Genomic DNA, 21,122 nt, shown 5'->3' on the forward strand with positions numbered 1-21,122 from the left:
CAGGCTGCGTTAGGCCCCAGGCCACAGGGTGCAGAGAAATCAAGGGCCAGAGCTTGCCACCTACATCTGGCTTCCGGACACTTGCTGGGGCAGCCTTTTGGAGCCCAGGCACTCTGGGCATTTCCTCTGAGGAGCAGCACCGGGGAGGTGGGCCACAGCATTCCCCATCCACACTGCCGGTGCCAGCACCAGGCTGCGGAGCAGATGGTGGGACACTGTTTGCCTATTTTCTATGTTAAATAAAAGTATAAGTCCTGCACACATGCAAGAAAGCATATAGAAATGAACAGAACAGAGCTCCAATAGGAGTGCTGAGCGTCTGACCCCCGGGGGAGGAGGGAGCAAGGGCACAACACTGATCAGAGATAGGCAGCCGCAGCTGGTCACAGCCCAGAAACCTCCAAAGCCACAGGGCCAGAGAGAGGAATGGCATCTTCTAACAAAACGGTTTTGATTTAGAAATAGGACAGACTCACTGCTTAAATACCTTTATTATTTTTTAAAAAATTATTTGGACATTGATAGCTCTGCAAAATACTTCTCCCATCCCCACCCTCAACCCTTCCACACGTCCTGCCTAAAGAAACAAAAATATTCGTACTCTGTGCCCATTCACATCTAACTTTAAAAAACATATAAGACTCAAAATCAAATATTTTTCCCCCAGAACTCATTAGTAATTTTAAACCACAATGCAACACATTTAATGGCATTTCTTTTTAAAAATTAGCTTATCAGACTATTTTATGAGGAAAAAAATCAATTCAAGGCCTTAGAGACAATAGAAATTCCCTGTTTCTGAAAGCAAGTGGCATTGAAAAGCCCCTGGAGTTTGTAATTTCCACATCACCAGCAAAACCGGCTCACAGATGAGCTTTCTGCTTCATGTCAGGCATGGCTCAGGTGCTTTTGGACAGCAACTGAAGAGCTGTGAAGTGTAAAGGAGGGGTGAGTGGAAGGGAGGCCGGGCCGCGGGGTGGAAGCTTTCTGAGCAGTAAGAACCTCCCGGCAGGCTGGTTTGTGGCAGAGGAAGACGGTAGGAAATCTGCCATCTATACTAGTTTCTGAACGATGAATACAAGTGTCATCAAAAACACTGCACATAACACCAGAGGCATAAAAACCACAGAGAGGCTCCTGAAAGAACTGCAGATGGAGACGATCCCCAAAATGCCTTCAGGAGCTGAGTGAGAAAAGGAGTCGATGTGGATGGCGTGGGAGTTACTGTGAGGAGCGGAAAACAATCCCTTCCTTGTCCTCAATGGGCAGGTTTTACGCGGACAAATCTTCGCCACAGATGTGTCCCAAAGATCTAAGAAGGTACCACTTCTTCATTTTTCCCAGTACAACCGGTGCACGTCGTTATGTGGCTAAAAAAGGAAGAAAGAAATCCTACATAGAACCCATCTGGCTAGCTGAACACATCAATGTTTGCACATGTCCTTCCTTGGCCATTCAACCAACCCCACCAACCCACTGACCTCTTGGAGCCACACTGAAGCCCTGATAAACTTCAGGGTCTAACCTCACCTCCCAGGGTTCTGAGGGAGGCCTGCATCCTTCAAGGAGCTTGCAAAATGCAGATGAAGCTTACGATCATGCATGTTGTGGGGGAGCGGAGGCGAGGGCAAGGCTCCTGCTCCCCCTTCCTCTTAGGGAACACTGGTCCGCTATACCGAAGCTACAGCATGTGTCCTCGCCTCATCACTGCACCTTCAGCTGGGTTTGACCAGACCCATCCATTTGTTTCTGGAGTTTTAAAATCAAGAAAACATTTCTGACTCATCTCTGAGAATAGATGTAAATAATTTTTTCACTGAAGTCACCAAGGCAACCTTTTAGGGCTCCACGGCCCTGGCCGGACTGGACGGGTTGGTCACACCTCTGCACAAAGCCTTAGGACTATACAGCCCAGGTGTCCCAGCTGACTGACTGCTTTCCCACATACTTCTCCTTCAGGGCTGCCCCTGACATTCACTCTCAGGAACAAACAGTGCACATGTCATTAAAAGGAAAGTCGCTCTTTAATAAGACGCCCCAGCACTCAGGTAGACGGAGGGCTGTGTCCTCACACGGCCCAGGATACGCAGCTGGTGGCGAGCTCTGCTCCGTTACAATGCCGTCCCTTGGTGGAGTCTGCCCTCTTGAGCTCTGAGTAAATCTCGTAAACCACCAGAAGATGCCAATCCCCCCAAAGCCCTGCCCATAGCTGTGGCCGCAACTGATGCCAACCTATTAAGCTTTTAAAACACGAAACAAAAACAAAACGAAACACACACACACACGCACGCACACACACACACACACACACTTACTTTGGCACGTGAGCCTCGAGTTACTTGAGCATGTTCATGTCCCTGCCCCTCCCCTGTCCCAACATTTCAGTCGCTCTTTTAGGAGAATGGCGGCCCTTCTGCGGGATGAAAGAGATCACCATGAAGCACTGCTGTTCTGAGCAGCAAGAGGAGGAGGTACAAATGCTAAACTGGCCCCCAAAACAGTTCTCACGTTTAGCACTATAATTTATGCAATGCTGCAAAACTTTTGTACCAGGACGACCAGTTTCAAACTGCTGGTTGATTAAATATACATTTATATATAGATATAAGTATAAAAATTACTAAGTCAACATTTGTTGTTTTCAATGTGAAAACGATAAAATGTAATTCTGAATAATTGTGCATTTGCTATAGGGTCCTTGTTCAAGGGATCATAAAAATAATTTTGCAATAAAAAACCCTTTTTTTTAAAAGTTTAGTATTGCCCTCAAGTTCAAAAGTTCGGAGCGAATGTGCTAAGCAGCCTGGAATCCATTCCCGCCAGGGATCTGGAAGCCTTACATTTACTGACCCGACGGCAGGCTCTGCCAGCCATTGGAGCTGGTGAACATTACAGGGCTGGGCAGTGCCAGGTGACTGTTAAACAATCAGCCTCCGCCTTGTTTCTTTGGCGGATGCTGCTACAGCTCGCCAACTCCCTGCACAGCAGCTCTGGGGGGCACACATGTGCTGGGGCTCTGCCTTTTCTTGAGCTACCAGACTAAGCAACTAGGGGCAAGGGTCTCGGATGGGAACCACTGAGCACCAAGGCTGAGGGTGGCCGGGGGCAGGGACGGAGGGAAGATGGGCATTTCAGTGATGCGGAAGTCAGCTGTGCAGAAGGAAAAGTGCACATAAGGTAGCTTGAAAACGGGCTAAGAGCAAATTGCCACAGAAAGGGAGGGAGAATGGGTACAGCCCTCCCCTGCCTGTGGCCGCCAGGACTTGGGGCCACATCCACGCTTTCTGATGCGCGTCTGCTCGTGAGGAAACAGGAACACGTGTTCTCCTGGCTCCGGCAGGCACACAATTTTCTTGGCAAAGTTCTTTTTTGCCAAGTTCAGTTTTATTTGGTTGCTGTCTGAACCACTGTCACCGGAATTCATAGATGGGTGCGCTGTGCTCAGGAACGTGGGTTAGATTGAGCGACTGATACCTGCAGTGGGGGAAAGACAGAAACGGAAGGCAGTCGTCTTGGCATCCTGGACACTGAACGGAGGATGTTCTAAAAAACCCAACCAGAGCCCCCAACAACCCACACACTTACATGGATACAAGTTCATGTTCTTCATGTGAAACCTTTGGTTTTATCTCTATTTCTTTGGTTGATCCCCCGAGTTATGCATCAAATAAGCTGTCTTTTGGCCTCCTGCTCCAATCATGAAGCAATCCTAGTGTGTCTTATAAAATGAGAGTGGAAGTCCTGCCCTGTCTGATGCCCAGCGTCTCAGCCCTTCTTGGACTGCGAGGCAGCACTGCTCAGAGCTCCATGAAAACACCCCAGTTCTCCGGAGTCCAGAGAGCATGGGAGAGACCCCTTACAGCTAACCCTGACTGTACCACTTATCTTCATTTCTCACTCCCCCAGGAAGGGCTGCCGGACTTTGAGAACAGAGAGAACTCTGAGGTGGTGTCTGTGTTTCCCTGTGGCAGGTGCTCCCAGGAGTCCAGCAGGTGAAGGAGAAGCAGAGGCAGGACAGTGCACACCGGGGTGATGGCCCTCAGTGGCAGCGAGAGGCGCTGGTGTGGGAGCTAGCTCTCCCCTGGCTTGTTTCACACAGGAGCGAGGAGAAGCATAGCAAAAAGCAATTTCTTTCTTACCCAAAAAATCACCAAGAAAGGCTTATGCATTGGCTACCAGAATATACAAGTCAAAGCCACAAGGTGCCACTTCAAACCCATGAGGGCACTATGATCGTGAAGATGTCATGACAAGTGTTACCGAGGATGTGGAGAGAGTAGAAAAACTGTCGCCCTCATGCATTGCTGGTGGGAAACGCAAAATGGTATAGCTGCTGTGGAAACTGGCATAGCTGCTTTTTGGTGGTTCCTCAGAAAGTTAAACATACAGTCACCATAGGACCCAGCAATTCTACTCCTAAGTTTATGCCCAAAGGAATTGAAAGCAAGAACTCAGACAAACACTTGTACAACCATGTTCAGAGCAGAATATTCACAACAGCCAAAGGTACAATAAGTCTGGTGTCCATGCAGTGATGGATGGACACACGTATGTGGCCTACGGCCTCAGAGTGGAAAACTACTCGGCAATGAACATGAAGCACTACATGTGCTACTGAGTGGCCAGACCCTTCCCTCATGTGCTGAGTGAGAGAAGCTAGACACAAAGGCCACCTGGTGACTGGTTCCCTTTATATGAGATATCAGGGGTAGGCAAATCTGTGCAAATAGAAAGAAGGCCAGTGGCTGCCTTGGGTTGGACTGGGGTGGGAAGTTGGGGGTGACAGCTGAGGGAGTGCAGGGTTTCTTCCTGTGGTGATAAAATGCTCTAAAACTGTTGTGGTGACGGTGGCACAACTGATACTATACTAAAGACCATGGAATTGCACGCTTTATGATTTATATAGATAAAGCTGTCAGCTAAAAAAGAATGAAAAGTTTTAAAAACTCCTCTGAAAATAATTTACTGAAACCCTGCTAATTTGGCATCTCAGAGGAGCTGGGGCTGCCCTGAGCCCACAGGCCCTGAATAAGAAATTTGACTCAGCCCAGGGTAGAGTCACTCACAAGTCACCAAAGTGTGAAAACTCTGAAAGGAAGCAGGTGTCTCCATAGAGAAGAAATTGGGTATTTTATGATATGGTTCACCCTTCAGGTGTAATAAGGTACTTAAAAAGCAGCAAGGAGACAGGAGAGTCCTCAAAAAGGTGACAAAACGAGTGCTTGCAGTGGCATTGGGTCCTTCACCTGGAACCAAACCCAGGGCAGGACTGTCAACTCCCATGACCCCTCGGTCACCAAGCGAAAACCAAGTGCACAGGGACCTGCAAATTCCTGGGACCAGGAATATGTCCACAGAATTAAAAAGGCTGCTGACAGCAAAATTCAGTCTGCAGCTGGAGCTGACATTTTAGTCACTGATTAAATTTGGGAGGAATAAATACAAAACCAGCAAGACTGAGATAGACACTGTGAAAACTCAGCGCCGCTGGAAGCCTTTAGCAGTGAGCTCTGTTTCCAGCCCTCGCTCTCCCTCGTGTGCTCTTCTCTGTGGATGGGGATGGGCTCCTAGTGTAAGCAGCGAGATCACTGAGAGAGGCCTCAGCATCTAAACAGAGCATGAAATCCATGCGGAGCCCAGCAGAGAGGTTTCCTTTTGGACTTGGTGAGCCAAGGGATAGCAGGCAGCAAGGGCAGCGAGCGCCTGCTCAGCCGCGGGCTCCTTACCATTCTGAACTCCTATGGTAATAGTAGCCCTCTATGGAGGCTGCCGACTTCTGGAAGCAGATGTAGTAGAACCCGGCAAAGGAAGCACCGCTGATGTCTTTGATTGTGTGGTCTGGGACCAGGAACTGCTCCTGCACACAGATGGGGAGGTCAGTAACAGCGCCCACCACCACCTCTGGGGCCTCCTCCTTCATGATGAGGTGGCTCTCAGGTGCCACCATCACATGGTCTACCCCGCGTGCTGGGTGACGGAAAGCCTCTGCATTGTACCCTGGCCATGAACAGCATTCATGGGCCATTCGAGAATCCTACACACTAATGCAGAAAACTGTGACTTGAGCTCACCAGGATCAGCAACTGAGAGAAGGTGCATGGTCCACACTTCTCATAAGTGAATCAATGCCTACCTGCTTGCCTGCCTTTCAGGGTGCACAGACAGAATGACCTGGGAGGAGGAGGTTTGTGCTCCACTCCAGGAACCATTGCTAGGCTCCCGATCACCTCTAGAACAGCAGGTCACTTCTGTTGGCCTGCGATCATTCTGAGGGCAGCTCAGTCATCAGTAGCCCTTGTAATACCCCTTAAAGAGCTCTATACCTTGCCCTGGCCGGGTACCTCAGTGGGTTAGAGTGTCATCCCAATAAGCCAAGCTTGCAGGTTGGGTCCCTGGTCAGGGCACATACAAGAAACAACCAATGATGCAGAAGTAAGCGGAACAACAAATCGATGTTTCTCTTTCTCTCTCCCCTTCCTCTCTCTCTCTCTAAAAATCAATCAATAAATTAAAAAAAAAGCTCTATGCCTCATCAAAAGCAACCAGAACTCTCCTATTCTTGATCAGACACCTACGAAAGGCAAGCATGTTATCTCTGGTTGGAGCCAAGAGTTGATAGGCAGCATCCTACTCTCCCAGGGAGACAAGGCCAGAGGCCCCAGGGCCCAAAGAAGTAGAGGCAGAGGTCTCTCAAAGACCAAAGGTGAGTCACCTCAGAAATGCTTTGAAGACAAAAGAATTTTAATCAGTGCTTTTTTGATCTTAAGACACTCTTCTTTCCTTTTCAACCTCTGAAATTGTAGTTTTTAAAATTAAATTTTAAATTAGAACCTTACAAGATACTTCCTTTAACATGTTATTTAGATGGCTTATTTCCAGCAGGTGGCAAGCTTGCCAGGGCAGCCTCAGTACCTGGCAACTCTCCTGAAATGGTAACATTCCCCATCCCCCAAAATTATTAACTACACAAAGTGAAGGCTGGGAATGACTACCCTGAATGATTTGTCTAAGTGACACTAGCAGATTTCAGGATAAAACAGCTAGCTGTTTCCTACAGACTGGGGAGCAGGGCTTGGAGGCAGGTATATGTTTACAAAGTGACTTAACAAATTTGCTTCGTGATTTTGCTGTCCTATGGCCACAACAGGGCAACTGTCATGCTACCAAAGCAGGGAGCACAAAGAACTTCTCAGCCCAAAGCCAACCCCCCGAGTCCAGCCAGGCGGAGTTCTCAGGGCTGGTGAGTGGAAAACCTGAATTCCATTCCTGGTCCCTCATTTCCTGAGCTGGAGGGAACCAGAGGAGCTGTAACTGCACTGAGTGAGCCCTGGGCAAGGACATGGTGAGGCAGCAGTCACTGAAATGGCATTTAAGCCAAAGCTGAGGACAGGGACAGAGGATGACTGAGTTTAGAGAGCATTGGGCTCTCCCCTGAATCCACCGAAGACTAGGGCTGATTCAACCTGGAGGCCAAAGGGATCCTCGGGTGGGAGAAATGAGCAACAGTGTCAAGGGTGGATTCATCTGCTAACACTAAACAGCTTAACCAGAGAGATTCGGCAGGGATGTCCGCAGTAAGCCAGTGTGCCTTGGAGCTGTGCCTGCCTTTCATGAGTGTGTAGAGACCCTGCCAAGAAGACAACACTGTAATAAGCACTGGACATGGGGAACAGATGGGGGATACACTGCGGGAGCTGGCACTGTCGGGGAGCCGCCTGGGGGCTTACCTTCCACCTCATGAAGACATAATCCCCATTCTTCAGCTCTTCATAATCAAAGTCATCTGAATTAAATGATTTTGCATACTGATAGAAAGCCAGAAACTTGCCCTAAAAGCAAACAAGAGAGTAAGAGAATAGGTCCATAGGAGAGGCTGGTGTCAGGGCTACCCTTCGTGCCTAGGTGTGAACGCTCCTTGAAGGCAGGACAGCGGCTGGCAGTGGCACAGGCAGGAGCAGCGAACGTCAAGCCCTGGAAACAGCCTGTGGCCACCCCTTCCCCGAACGCAGACCTGGACTCTGTGCAGACATCTGGGCTCAGCCCTGCCCAGGGATCGGCCTGAGGAAGGGCGGCAGGTGGAAACAGACGCAACTCCAGGAGCCTGTTCACAGAGCACTTTACCAGACAGCCAGGGTCAGTGAAAAGGTCCCTGTGAGCATCGCAGCCGCCAAAGAGGCGGGCAGAATGAGAGCCAGCCTGCTGGGCCGAGGAGAGAGGGCGTGGGGCCAGCTGGGTAAGTAGAAACTGGAAACGGGAAGTATATGGTTAAATTTAAAAAGAAAAAAAAGAGACTAGAAATAGGTTACAAAACTATACCTTATGATCCCATTTTTGTTTAAAAAATATATACATATTCAAACGAGATTCAGGGAAACTTTAATACCTATATTAGCTTTAGGTATTGCCAGTATAGATGATTTTTTTTCCTTTTGCATTTCTGTTTTTTTCAAATATTTTTAACAAGACTGTATTAATTTTATAAGAAAACATCTTAAATAAAAAATGAGGATACAGGGATATTAAGTCAGAGCTCGTTACACAGACGTTCTTATTCTAAGTAGATGCGTATGTGGAACCTTGGCTTCATAGTCCCACTGTGACACCAACTTAAAGTTCACTCAGGAAAACCTGAGGGTGAAATACAACGTTTCAGATTCCAGTTTACAATGGAAAAGTGGTCTCATGTGTGAAGCATATTAGACACTGTGAATCCCTGTCAAACAAAGGCACAGCGTAGACTTCCAAGAGTCCTCTGCAGGGATCTGGGCGATCTCCTGGCTGGAAAGTATGGGAAAGGCTAAGAGGCAGTCCGCAGGCCCAGCTTCTCCGCTCACCACGCCTAGCACGCCAGTGTCAAGGGCCTTCTCTGCCCTCTTTCACTCAGAATATTTCAATCTAGCCTAACAAAGGCTGGAGTCCCAGATGTTCTCCAGGGTTCCAATGGGAAGTCAGTGGAAAATAAGAGCTGCTTTCCAGGTACTGAATGTGCAGTGAAGTCAGCCTAAAACTAAGGTTTCCTTGGGCCCCAAAGACCTTGCTTTTTGCAGGACCAATTTGAGATGGAAAACAAAGTTGAATGGGAGACAAGCTGTGGTTTGTTAGAAGGAAGACCTTTTTCACGGGACTGTCCAGGAGAGGAAGGCGCCATCTCACAAGGTGGCCACCATGCAAAAAGAGCCAGCACTGGGCAGGGTGGGACCAGAGGGCACCAAGGAGCTCTCCAGTACTGCTGTGTGACACTGACACCATCGGCCACCATGAGTGCTCCCCCAACCTTCTGAATACTTGAATCTTGTTCGTTCTCTCATGTGATCGAGAAATGAATCTGACTTTTAGTGTCTCTTTGCTACAATAGTCAAAACATGTAACTTCCAAAAAATGTTTTAAAAAGCTAAAGTCTAAATTTAAATTTAATCAAAATTCAGCATCTGACAGATGTTGCTTTCCTAACTCAAGAAAAATGTTAATAAGCAAAGCAGCCCCTCTGAAATGGAGTTACCTCAAATGAGGGTCTGGAGTCGGAGTCTCCACGAGGACTGCTGGGCCAGATTCAGGAGACAGGTTTAGAGTCATTATGACACAACTAACCACTTCTGGTTGGCTTAGAGGGTGAATGCCACGGACTTCCTCAGTGTTAAACCAAAATTCATCATTGCCATGGTCAGCTAAGCCAGACGTTGTTACAACAGGCTGAGAAGCGGATTTGTGTGACAACTGAAGAAAAGACTGGAGGACAGGAGCTCTACGCTGCTCACTACTGACGGACAAGAACATGTCCCACAGCCAACAGCGACAGTGAGGGGGGGCTGGCTTCCCCCACAGCACCTGCTGGGCCTCAGACTGTGCCTGTCTATCAGGAGCTGGGGTGAGGAGAAGCCTCCTGTGGTTGGCCAAGGGGATGGGCAGCTTTCCAGGAACTGCATCTCCATCACATCCCCTAAAGTCAGAGGCCATTGCTGTGTTTCATGGGATTTCCCCAAGTGCAGCAGATGAGGAAGGACCCGTGGACAGGGGAAGGGCAAATGGAAAGGACAAGGGGATGTGGTAAGACCCTGAGAGCTGGCTCTGTGGCTCTCCTGGAGGCCCAGGGCAAGCAGAGATGTACTCACCCAGTGTTTCCGATCCACGTCTTCATCGGCATCCCACTTCCGAGTTAAGAAAGGGTGTTTTTTGCTGATTATTTCTCCTTCAAAGAAGGTCGTAAGGGTTGGATATTCCTATGGTCAAAACCCAAATATCAAAACAAGATGTTTACCAGGAGTTTTAACCTTTTACAGAGGAAAAATCAACCCCACTCTAACCTCTTTCCCATACTCTCAAAAAGTGATCGCACTGCTAGCCAACAATCTGAACCAGTCAGGCTGCAGCGTGCTGATGGCTGTGGGGGGAGCCTAAATCGAAGGTGCAGAAAGCAGGGGTCTCCTGGACTCCAAGGGCTTTGCCAGAAGCAGAGAGCCCTTCTTTGACTTCACTTGCTATGTGTTGATTGCTCAAAAAAGAATTTGGATGATTCCCACAAGTCAATTCTGAATACTCCATACAAAGAAGATGGTAACTAAGTGGACTGCACTTTCCAAGGAAAACACCCAAAGAGCCTCCAAAATTAGAGTCCTCACAGCTAAGTCTCCCTCAAGCCAAGACCTTGCCCACTGGTTCTCACACTGGTTCAGTCCTTTGTCCCTTTTACGCCAATTCTTCAGGTTTCTAGGGGTGGACTTTTTGGTAGAATACCTTGATATACTAGATACATTTAATTATATCATCATAAAAACAGAGATGATTTATATTAGGAAAACATATGCAAGTCAGGTCTGCAATGGAAAATCACAACCACAAAAAAGTTCTGCTAGGAAAAATAAATAAGCTGTATTCCTACTTGCGTGTTTAGAATACTGTTACATTTTATTTGCTATTTGTTCATCTGCTAATAAGGAGGCACCAAATTAACAGAAGAAAAATTAACACAGTAAAAAGGCTACCATTTCTCTGCATTTGTAAAAAACCCGCCCACGCCCTGGCCGGTGTGCCTCAGTGGTTAGAGCATCTGCCCGTGGACTGAAGGATCCCGGGTTCAATTTCAGCCAAGGGCACATACCTGGGTTGCAGGCTCGATCCTCAGCCTGGTCCGGGCTTGTGCCCGGAGGCAACCAGTTGATGTGTCTCTCTCCCATCAGTGTCTCTCTCTCTCTCTCTCTGAAAAGCAATAAAAAACATATCCTCAGGTGAGGATTAAAAAAAACAAAAACAAACAAACAAGAAGCCCACCCGCCCCAGCCCCTCTGCCCAGCTTGCAGACACAGTCACCATCCGCACTTCCCAGACCACAGAGGTCCCTCTTCTTCTTCATACCCCGTGTGAGACCCTCTTATCCTGCAGCGAACACCTGTACAGGTTTAGAATAAACCTGTTCCAATGGCTTTGCCTCTTTTTCCAGCCCGAGCATCCGCGTGGCTCAGGACCTTCCAGAGGCTGCCGGCAGGGCAGGAGGCAGCACCGCCACCGCGGCAGCCTGGCTGAGCCTGCTGAGCCCCCCTTCTCTTCTCTCAGCAGCCAACTTCCAAACCACAACCCCTCGCCCAACTATGCTGCTGGGTTCTCCACGCGGATACTTATATAAACAGGGTGAAGAAATAAAATGGGATAAATGGAAACCTATTTTTAAAGATATAAACTAAATTTAACCTGTTTTAGGAAAGAATACTAAGGAAAAAAGTTCTATATAAGTTAGCACCTGACCTGAGGTTTTAAATTTAAAGCTATATAGTAAATAATAATACAAGAATAAACTCTGAGCCCTGCTTGGATGGCTTAGTTGGTTGAGTGTTGTCCTGTGCACTGAAAGGTCATTGGTTCCATTCCCAGTCAGGGCACATGCCTGGGTTGCGGGTTCGATCCCTGGTTGGGGTGTGTACTGGAGGCAGCCAATTCATGTTTCTCTCTCCCTCCCCCCCTTTCCCCCTAAAAATCAATAAAAACATTTAAAAAAAAGAATAAACTGCGTTTTGCATACTCATACTGTAATTTTCTGATTTTCAAACTTTAATTTTTTTTCAAAACTTCCATAAAGGAGACAGAAGAAAATGATAAACTGGCCCTGTTCTAATGCAAAAAAATACTTATGGTTGAAATCACATTTTCCTAATGAATGATTCTGCACTGACTTCTCCCTAAAAACTCTTTAGGCAGTGTATCAGGGTGACTGCATGGTCACCCCAAACTCAGAGGATTCAGTAAGATACTTGATGAATTACAATTCATATGCACAGAAGTTACCAAAATACCTCTTAGTGCAGGAAGGGGAAACGCGAGTACCTGAATAAAGCCAAACCGGAGGCAACTCAGAGCCAGAGAGCTCAGCAGGAGGGGTGAGGCTACCAAAGAAAGGGGTCGCGGCAGGGCTAGCAACCCCCTCCTCCAGGCAGGTGTGGGCTCCCTAGGGTGGATGGGCTGTCCCAGACATGTAAGTCCCACACTGGCCCTGCTCTCTGATTCCAGGCTCACCAAAGACAGCCTGGGGAAGGTCTGGCTTTCCATGCAGACCTGCCTTCCAGGGGATCCACATGCAGCTCCCCAGTAACATGAAGGGAAAGTCCAGAATATGCATGCCCCTGATTTGTAAGTGTGTGAACTGGCACTGTCCCAGCGGTCTCTGCGAGTGCAGTCGGTATGACCTGCCTCCCCTGTTCCCAGCAAGTTTAGCACCACCTCAGTGAGAGCTTCCTAACTCTTCCAGCCTGGTCTAGTGAAGTAGTGAGTGCTGAAGTGGCTGCCCCAGTCAGGGCCCCCCAGCCTCCCCAGGACGATCCCTCTTCCGACTGCTGAGTCAGATTTGCAAAGAGAATGCTAGCTGACACCCATTTGTCACAGTCCTGGGACTTCTGTCCAGAAGGCATACAAACATTAAAGCTGTACTGTTCGTGTGAGGTAGCAAAGAGGCAGTTATCACCAATTTACTAGTTACCTCTATAATGTAAACTCAAGGAAGACTCTAACTAAAAACCAAACCATTTCAATAGTTTTATTAAAATAAACTATATAGTTGAGTCTTAAACAGTGAGCCTGGGTGGGTGTGGCTCAGCCATTGAGCATCGACCTAGGATCCAGGTGATCAGGGTTCGATTCCCGGTCAGGGCACATACCCAGGTTGCGGGCTCAATCTCCAGTTGGGGGCGTGCAGGAGGCAGCCAATCAATGACTCTCTCATCATTGACGTTTCTATCTCTCTCTCCCTCTCCTTTCCTCTCTATGAAATCACTAAAAATATATTAAAACAAAAACAAAAACAAAAACTAGCTATAAATGGAAAAGCAAACAAAAATGGAAACTGCATTTTATAATACAAGTATAAAATCATTCTAAGAATCATCACCTGTTCTGCATTTTACAAATTACCTAGTGACCATGTGTATTAGATTTTAGACATCACACACCACCAGGCCTACACTAAAAGCCAATAAACAGTACACTTTAAATGGGTAAACTGTATGGTATGTGAACAGTATCTCAGCAAAGTTACTACAAAATGTTATTAAAAAAGGTGAATTCATAGGACCCTGAAGTGGAGCACGACTTAGAAACCTCTGCTGAACGCCAGCTCAGCGCCATCACGGACCCACCATGCCTGGGGCAGATGCGCTGGGGAGGCCTGTCCTCACGAGGCCACTCCAGGTACAGGTGGGAAGGACTGGCCAGGACGGTGGTCTCAGAGTTCCGGCCATGAACCCTGGTTGCCCTGGGCTAGCCCCGAGGAAGGGCCACGCCTGCACCCCTCCTCAGCGGAGCCTGGCTGCTCACGCCTCAGAGGTGCCCCCCTTCACTAGGGTTACTCATTCCTGCTGGGAAGTTCATAGCATTTCTTTTTTTAAAAAAATATATCTTTATTGATTTCAGAGAGAGGAAAGGAGAGGGAGAGAGAGAGATAGAAACATCAATGATGAGAGAGTCATTGATCGAGCCCGCAACCCGGGCATGTGCCCTGACCAGGAATCGAACCCGGATCTCCTGGATCCCAGGTCGATGCTCAACCGCTGAGTCACGCCCGGCCGGGCGAAAGTTCATAGCATTTCTATGCAGCTTCCTATGACTAGAATGACTGATTTTTAGAGTCAGCAATAAACATTCTACATTACAAATGTTCCTGGTTTCCTTATGAAGTTAAATGTTTATGTTCTGTGGTCAATTAATTTGGCTAAGAGTTGAACATACTCTGTTTACTATGTTACCACAATTCAAAGGTTAGCACCCTTCATTTTGCTATCATTTCCTATCCCTACTGGACTGGATACGTGTCCAGAGGCGATGAAGAGATTACCTTTTCATCTCAGCAACAAACTTCACAGAAAATTCTCAGCCACAGTTCTTTTTTCTTTTCTTTCTTTTTTTTGTTTTGTTTTCTTTTTTTGTTTTTTTTGTTAATCCTCACCTGAGGATATTTTTTTCCATTGATTTTTCGAGAGTTGAAGGGAGGGAGGGAGGGAGAGAAACAGGGATGTGACAGACCCCAACCAGGGGTGAGGTGTGAACCTGCAACCGAGGTACGTGCCCTTGACCGGGAGTCAAACCCGTGACGCTTCCAGTGCACAGGCCAAGGCTCTAACTACTGGGCCACACTGGCCCGGGCCCAACCAAACTTCTAAGAAGTAGGAGAACCAGATGGAACGGAGGAGACAGAAACAATTGTTTCCAGCGTGAGGGGTCATCAGTGCCTTGTGCACTGTACTGCACAACAGCCTACCTTACGTTACATTGTGTCCTCCCCACCAGGACGAGCCCCTGGAGTAGACAGAGCAGGCATTTAATTCTCATTTCCTACGTGAGGAAACTGAAGGGAAATTCAAGGTCATAGAACCAGTAAGGGACACAGTGGGAACGTCACCCAGCCTCTTTCCACAGCTCCGCACAGCATCTCCAAACTCCCTGGGCCACCAAGATGGCGAGAGCAGGCAGGTCCCTGGCACCCTGCAGCCAGGGCAAGCCCAGGCTCTCGCCGTGGAGTTAGGTGGCCAGTTCAGTTACCTTCGTGCTCTTCCTGTTTACTCACTAGTGGGAAAAGAAAGGATGCTCTTTCTTGCTTCCTACATTTCCAGGTGTTTCAAGCTTTACAAAGTTGGTTCAAAAAAACCCCCACAGCAGCGCACATTTATATAGAAGCTAATTCTGTTAGGAAATGGATGATCACTTCTCATTGTTCCAGTGGAAAGAACTTCTCAAAGGGTTGATGCTTATTTCAGAAATTTTCAAACTTAGGGTGATAGCTATATTCTTACTACATATTATTTTCTCAAAAAAGATTAAAATGAAATTAATAGCATTAGTCACATTGTGACTTATTTATAAACTGTAAAGATTTGCCAGTCTGTATCCCTTCCAACAAGACACATGGAAACTGCATGCTTTATGTTCCCCAGACAATAACAACACTCAGAAGCGGGAAACTTTAATCAAGCCTCAGCTGAAACTGTGTGCCCTTCACACTCAGACTGCTGAGTGCAGTCCACGTTTTAGTTCTAGTTCTACCTCATTTAAATGCGTGCTTACCTCAGTAAGGCCTTTAATCTTCAGGTACCCACAAAGGTAAGAGTTCCCCGTGTCCACATGCTGGAAAGAAAGGACACATAGCCTTGTTACAAATGGAGGAACCACCAGGAGACAAGCTGCAATCACTTTCCAGTGGTCATCCTTGAGCCCAAGGAGCATAAGGAAGGCTGGAGGTCAGTGTACACCCAACACACCTAGAGTCCACCAGCCTGACACCTTTGTGAGTCTTCTCCATCCACATGCCTGTTCAGGTGAAGCTCAATTTCACTCAGCTGAATATCATGAGACTGAAGTCCCTCTCTGCACCAGCAAGCTCGCTCCAGCCTCACTTCTGTACTGTCTTCAATACCAGTTTCCCTTTTGTCTGCAGGACTTGTGCATCACTAGCCTGTAGGCCTCCATTTCTACCTGTACACGTGTCATTCCTAACCTGGGCTGCATTTGCTTTCTAATGTCTTTCTGGCCTATTTCTGTTCCTGTATTTACACTAAGCACCATCTTGTATTATGTATGAAATGGGCAGAATATTCAGGGAAGGCATCTTTCAAAGACTTATGTGGTACAAATTTGTTACAAACCGAAGTGCTGACCACAAATCAGACTACACTGTGAATGCCTGCTCTGCTAATTTTATGCACGGATGCTTGTATTTCTTGATGAAGAGAGGAGCCTAAAATAAACAGGAGTAACAGGTGTAGATTTTGAGGTTTAGCAGCCACCCAACAACCAATTTCCTACTTTTCTACACTGGCAGGGCCTAGATTTTTGTCCTGGCACCAACCCTGGCTTCGCAAGACATGCTCAACCCTGATGGATCCAAGGCAAACATGTGGCCCCATCCCCTTGTGAGTTGTCTATTTAGGGGTGAGTGACCCAGTTCTGGCCAGTTAGATGTGTGTATAAGTCTTCTGGGTGCTAATGGGAAAGATTCTGGCTTTTGGAGAGCCTCTTTTTCTTCCCCTCGTGGTGGCAGTATCTGTACCAGTGCCCAGTCCTGTGGCAGCCATCTAGAAATCATGAGGAGAAACAGGCTGGGAAATGCCAAGGATGGCAGCACAGAAAGATGGAAAGAAATGGGCCCCTGAATGAGCAAATTGGGAACCAAGCCACCTCTAAACTTCTTGTAATGTGAGATCACGGGTCCCCTTTTCTCTAAGCTAGTTTGAAATGGTGCTTGCAGCTGGATGCATACTAACTAGTGTACTTTACCCCAATCTATGCAGACTCATCCTCAATAGGCAGATTTTCAGATTTCATGACAATTGGATTTATTTACAAAGTGAACCCCTGGAATTAAAGCAAAAAAAGTACAATGGTGCTGTAGCACACTGATATTTTAATGTGAAGTGACGTATCATTTTAAGACACTAGAAAAGTTTTGTGGGATTTATCAGATTTGGAGACTCAACTACTTCCAATTACAAAGGCAATCCTTAAAAACTGTAAGGAGCTCACTCAGCCAGATGAGGTCAGCACTGAAGCAAATGGGCTTCAATGAAGCTAAAGTGCTCTCAGTTTGGTGCTGGTGACAAAAGTATTCCATGTGAAAAGTGCCAAAGCATTTTAAATATCCCCATCTGCTGACCCTGGCACTGGACGTTATTTAAAGCAGCTGATCCGTACTAACATGGTTCAGCAAAGAACTTTTATTAAAGGGTACACAGCTCTAACCCAAGGTCTTGAGTTTTATGTATGCAGTTCTCACTGAATTCAATACAGTTTGGGATTTCACAGCCACTGGAAGGGTATCAGGTGGCAAAGATAGTTGCTAATAAGATTAAAACTTGAACTGTAAATTGGCTAACATTTTGCTTGGATTATCACAAGAATCAGAATTTCAATTTGGCTTCCATTCAACCATGTGTCTCTCCCATTTTGCCCAAATTGATCTTGATGACGGTTGGTGAACTCGAATGCACCACAGTGTAGAGAGCTTTAACCAAACGACAGGCCAGCATCTCAATGAGACGAGCAAGGCGAATGTTCAGCAGGAAGACCTCACAGCACAGCTGTATGCAACAGCTGCTCTTTTCAATATTCCTTTCACACTGACCCTGGCCCTCACTTTACTTTGGCTTCTTATATGGCAGAAGAGAAACAGAATAGTCACAGTGATAAACAACAACAACAAAAGGCCCAGTAAGAATCTCAAAAAGAAATAGTACTTCGACGAGCACAGAAGAGATGTGCAACATCATCAGTCATCAGGAAAATGCAAATCAAAACCACAATGAGATACCACTTCACACCCACTAGGTTGGCTGCAATAAAAAAGATAGACAATAGCAAGTGCTGGTGAGGATGTGGACACCCACAACCCTCACACACTGCTGGTGGGAATGTAAAATGGTGTAGACACTGGAAATCAGTCTGGCAGTTTCTTAAAATGTTAAACATAGAGTTCCAAGAGAAATGAAAACGTATGTCCACAGAAAACTTGTACATGCTGTGAAGACAGCAGCATTATTCACAACAGCCAAAAAGTAGAAACAACCCAAATGTCCCTCAGCTGGTTAATGGATAAACAAAATGCCGCACACCCATACAATGGACTACTATGCAACAATAAAAAGGAATGAAGCAGACACATGCCATGATATGGGTGAATCCTGAAAACATTACGCTCCGTGGAAAAAGCTAGACACAGAAGGTCACATACTGTATAATTCCATTTACATGAAATGTCCAGAACAAGCAAATCTTAGAAAAAAAGCTAGTGGTTGCCTAGGGTTGGAGGGGTTTGAGGTTTCTCTTCAAGGTGATGAGGGGTAGACTGCGGTGATGGTATACAGCTCTGTGAACGTCCTAGCGACTACTGAATTGTGCACCTTCAGCGGGTGACTCCTGGCACGTGCGTTCTGTCTAAACAAAGCTGCTGTGCAGGAGGCAGGCATGAGGATGAACCACGAACATGCCCTAAGAACTAGCCCTGCTGACACAAGAGCCACTGACCCTCCACGGTAGACAGGCAGCTCACCCCTAGACGCAAGGCAGCAGCCCCGGGAGCCCACCAAGCCCACCACCACACACCCTACTCGGCAGCTTCCAGCCACCAGCCAGACTCCCGCTCTGGGCCTCCCTGGGACCTGTCAGTCCTGTCCCAGCTCAGCCGCCACTTCCACTGGTTCACAAGGAAACTGGCACCTGACAGAAGCCCAGAAACAACACACTAATGACAGAATAGTAGTTGTTGCAGTAACCAAAGCAGACTTCTCTTTGACACTCAGCTACCCTGTCACACCAGAAACTATTAAATTAGACAATGGACACAAATTCAAGATCATTCCAAAAATGACCCACACCAGGGATCTTTCAGAATTTTATGATTAGTTGCAAAACCTTTATACTAAATTCTTACATTTCAATCACCATGACGTACATAATTATGAAGACTGAAATTACAATAAATATCATGGTTCATAATAGAATTTTAAGTTTATGGCCCAAAGATTAACATGAAGATGCAGCTTTCCCAATCCAAAACAGGGGGAAATGATTTATTCCCACAAAACTAAGAAAAGAGGCAGATGAATGCTCTTACAGCTAGCAGAAAGAAAACATACTCCCATTGTCTTTTGGGTGGGAGACCTATTTGCTCAGAAGAGAGGCTGTTTAAGATTTAAAATTTAAAAGGGCAAAGGGCGAGTATATGGCCAGGACATTCTACATCTGTCCTCAGAGGTGGCTGCAGTGAGGCAGCACATTAGGACCTCAAAGCTTCTGCAAGCCTTTCAAGGATACAGACGTTTGGAGGGGCTTCTGGAAACAGCTTAGGAGGTGGGGTGCCAGGTTAAGGACAAAGGGGCACAGTGAGGGCTAAAGTGGGTCCCGAGGCAAGCAACGCGGCTACAGGAGGGACACTGTGAGGGAAGAGAGAGCAAAGGGAGTGTCAGCCACTGACCATCTCCTCCGGTTGGGAAAAAATGTCAAGTGTACTCCCATTTGCGTGAGAGGGGTGAGAGGTAGGAAGGGGCCAGGGCAGGCCAAGCTGTAGCTGAAAAGCTATCAGGGGCTGACAGGAGGTACTCACAAATCCAGGTCAGATGGGGGGTGGGAGGTGGAATGGCAAGGGGAGGAAATGTCCACGTGGGTTGGTTAGGTTTCCCAGCACAGGGCTATCAGGCACTGGGAGGAAGCCTTGGCTGTGCAGACAGAAGTTAAGAAGCCGCAAAGAGGGTCCCCTGGAGCCAGAAAGGAGGAAGGTGGAGGGACGAGGTGGGAAAGCCTGGGTAGAGAGGCCAGGGCAAGTGGCCAGAGAACAGGGCTCGGAGTAGGAGATGCCTGGGGCAAGAGGCCTGGGGTGGGGCAGCTGTGAGGAGCTGGGTATGGAGACCAGAGAGAGGCTGGGGCAGTGAGGGGGAAGGGGGGCGGGAGGCAAGACCCTGGTGGGCTGTGGGAGGCCCGCCCAGCAGCGCCCCCGGTTTGGGGTGGGGGTCAAGGGCCAGGAATCAGTTGCCTCAGGCTCGGGGGTTAAGGGGGGGGCGGTGCCCCCAGGTCTGAAGAGGCTGATGAGCTCTCCCAGGAAGGAGACCCCGGGAAGCGGAGGTGGGCCCCGGGGTCCGAGGAGAGGAGGGACAGGAGGCACGTCTCAGGTCTGGGGAAACCTGCCACGGGGCGGGTCCCGTCAGGAGAAACGTGGAGAGTTGTTCAACGCCTGAGGGCCGCGGGGGGCCGCCGGAGGGCCGCCGGGTGCTGGGGGGAGGACCCAAGCGTGAGGGTGCAGTCCCGGGGGCTTCCGCATCCGAGGAGGGCAGGTCCCGGCGTCAAGTCGGGGCAGTGTCAGGGGGCGGCCGGGAGCGGCTCGCGACAGGCTCCGGGTGTGAGGGGCAGGTCGGGGTCGGGCTCGGACAGTGTGAGACACCAGCTGGGCAAGTCCCGGCGGCGCGGCGCCGGGCGCGGGAGGCCCGGCGGCGAGGGCCTGGTCCGCGGCGGCGGCTCGAGAGCGGGAGGCACGGCCTGTGGGCGCCGCGAGGAGGCCCTCGGGCCGCGGCCGGCCCGGCCGGCGCTCACCTGCAGCACCACCTCTACGTCGTACGAGTTCCCCTTGCTCTTCTGGTGGCCGCGGAACTTGGAGCCGCTGTAGAGCAGGCTGGTGGCCACGCCGGGCTGCTGGGTGTTGATGGGCGGCGGCGGGATGAGCGAGGCCGCGGACGCGACCGAGGCACCGGCCGGTGGGGGACACTCAGTGCGGACCGGCATCGCGGGGTCCCCCGGAGCCAGGGCTGGGGGGAGGGGGAGAGGAACCGCCGCCGCCGCCGCGCGGGAGCCGAGAAGGGTGGCAGGGAGGGAGGGGCCGGGGCGCGCACGCGCTGGGCTGGGGCGGGAGGGGGGGCACCCCCCGCCCGCGGCCTGCGGACCAACCGCTCCGGCCGCCACCGGGACCCGGGACCCGCTAGCTGGGCCCGCCGGTCCAGAGCTGAGTCCCCCTCCCCACTTGCCCTCGCGCGCGTGCCCGCGAGCGCGCGCCCCAAGCGCGCGCCCCCCCACCCGCGCGCGCCCCCCCCACTGCCCTTCCAATTGGCCCCGAGCTCCCGGGGCCGCGAGCGGGCTGAGGCGGAGCTTCCACCCATTGGCGGGCAGGGGGA

The 21,122-nt window shown here is 49.0% G+C and overlaps 1 protein-coding gene across 2 annotated transcripts; it reads right to left on the minus strand.

The window, feature by feature from the left end:
* Positions 1–472: 472 nt before the first annotated feature.
* Positions 473–21,008, minus strand: GID4 (GID complex subunit 4 homolog). Of its 2 annotated transcripts, XR_014000488.1 has the most exons (7): positions 20,548–20,991; positions 15,538–15,597; positions 10,110–10,217; positions 7,728–7,829; positions 5,727–5,857; positions 2,316–3,474; positions 473–1,370 (listed from the first exon to the last, which is right to left on the minus strand). XR_014000488.1 is itself a non-coding variant. In XM_081161455.1 (6 exons), the coding sequence occupies exons 1-6, from the start codon at positions 20,734–20,736 to the stop codon at positions 3,411–3,413; spliced, it is 654 nt and encodes a 217-aa protein (XP_081017581.1). In that variant the 5' UTR covers positions 20,737–21,008; the 3' UTR covers positions 473–3,410. The 2 variants fall into 2 exon arrangements, 1 of the variants encoding a protein (XP_081017581.1); XM_081161455.1 differs by having other exon boundaries at positions 473–3,474; positions 20,548–21,008.
* Positions 21,009–21,122: the final 114 nt, after the last annotated feature.

This window comes from Miniopterus schreibersii (genome assembly GCF_964146895.1).
Source record: "Miniopterus schreibersii genome assembly, chromosome: 16".
NCBI classification, from domain to species: domain Eukaryota; kingdom Metazoa; phylum Chordata; class Mammalia; order Chiroptera; family Miniopteridae; genus Miniopterus; species Miniopterus schreibersii.

Excerpts from the sequence above, each read along its gene's own strand:
- GID4 (XM_081161455.1), bottom strand. The coding sequence starts at position 20,736 with ATGCCGGTCCGCACTGAGTGTCCCCCACCGGCCGGTGCCTCGGTCGCG. Across the intron at positions 15,598-20,547 it reads ACGTAGAGGTGGTGCTGCAG|CATGTGGACACGGGGAACTC; the intron begins GTGAGCGCCGGC and ends CTTTCTTTCCAG. Across the intron at positions 3,475-5,726 it reads TACCATAGGAGTTCAGAATG|GTATCAGTCGCTCAATCTAA; the intron begins GTAAGGAGCCCG and ends CCCCCACTGCAG.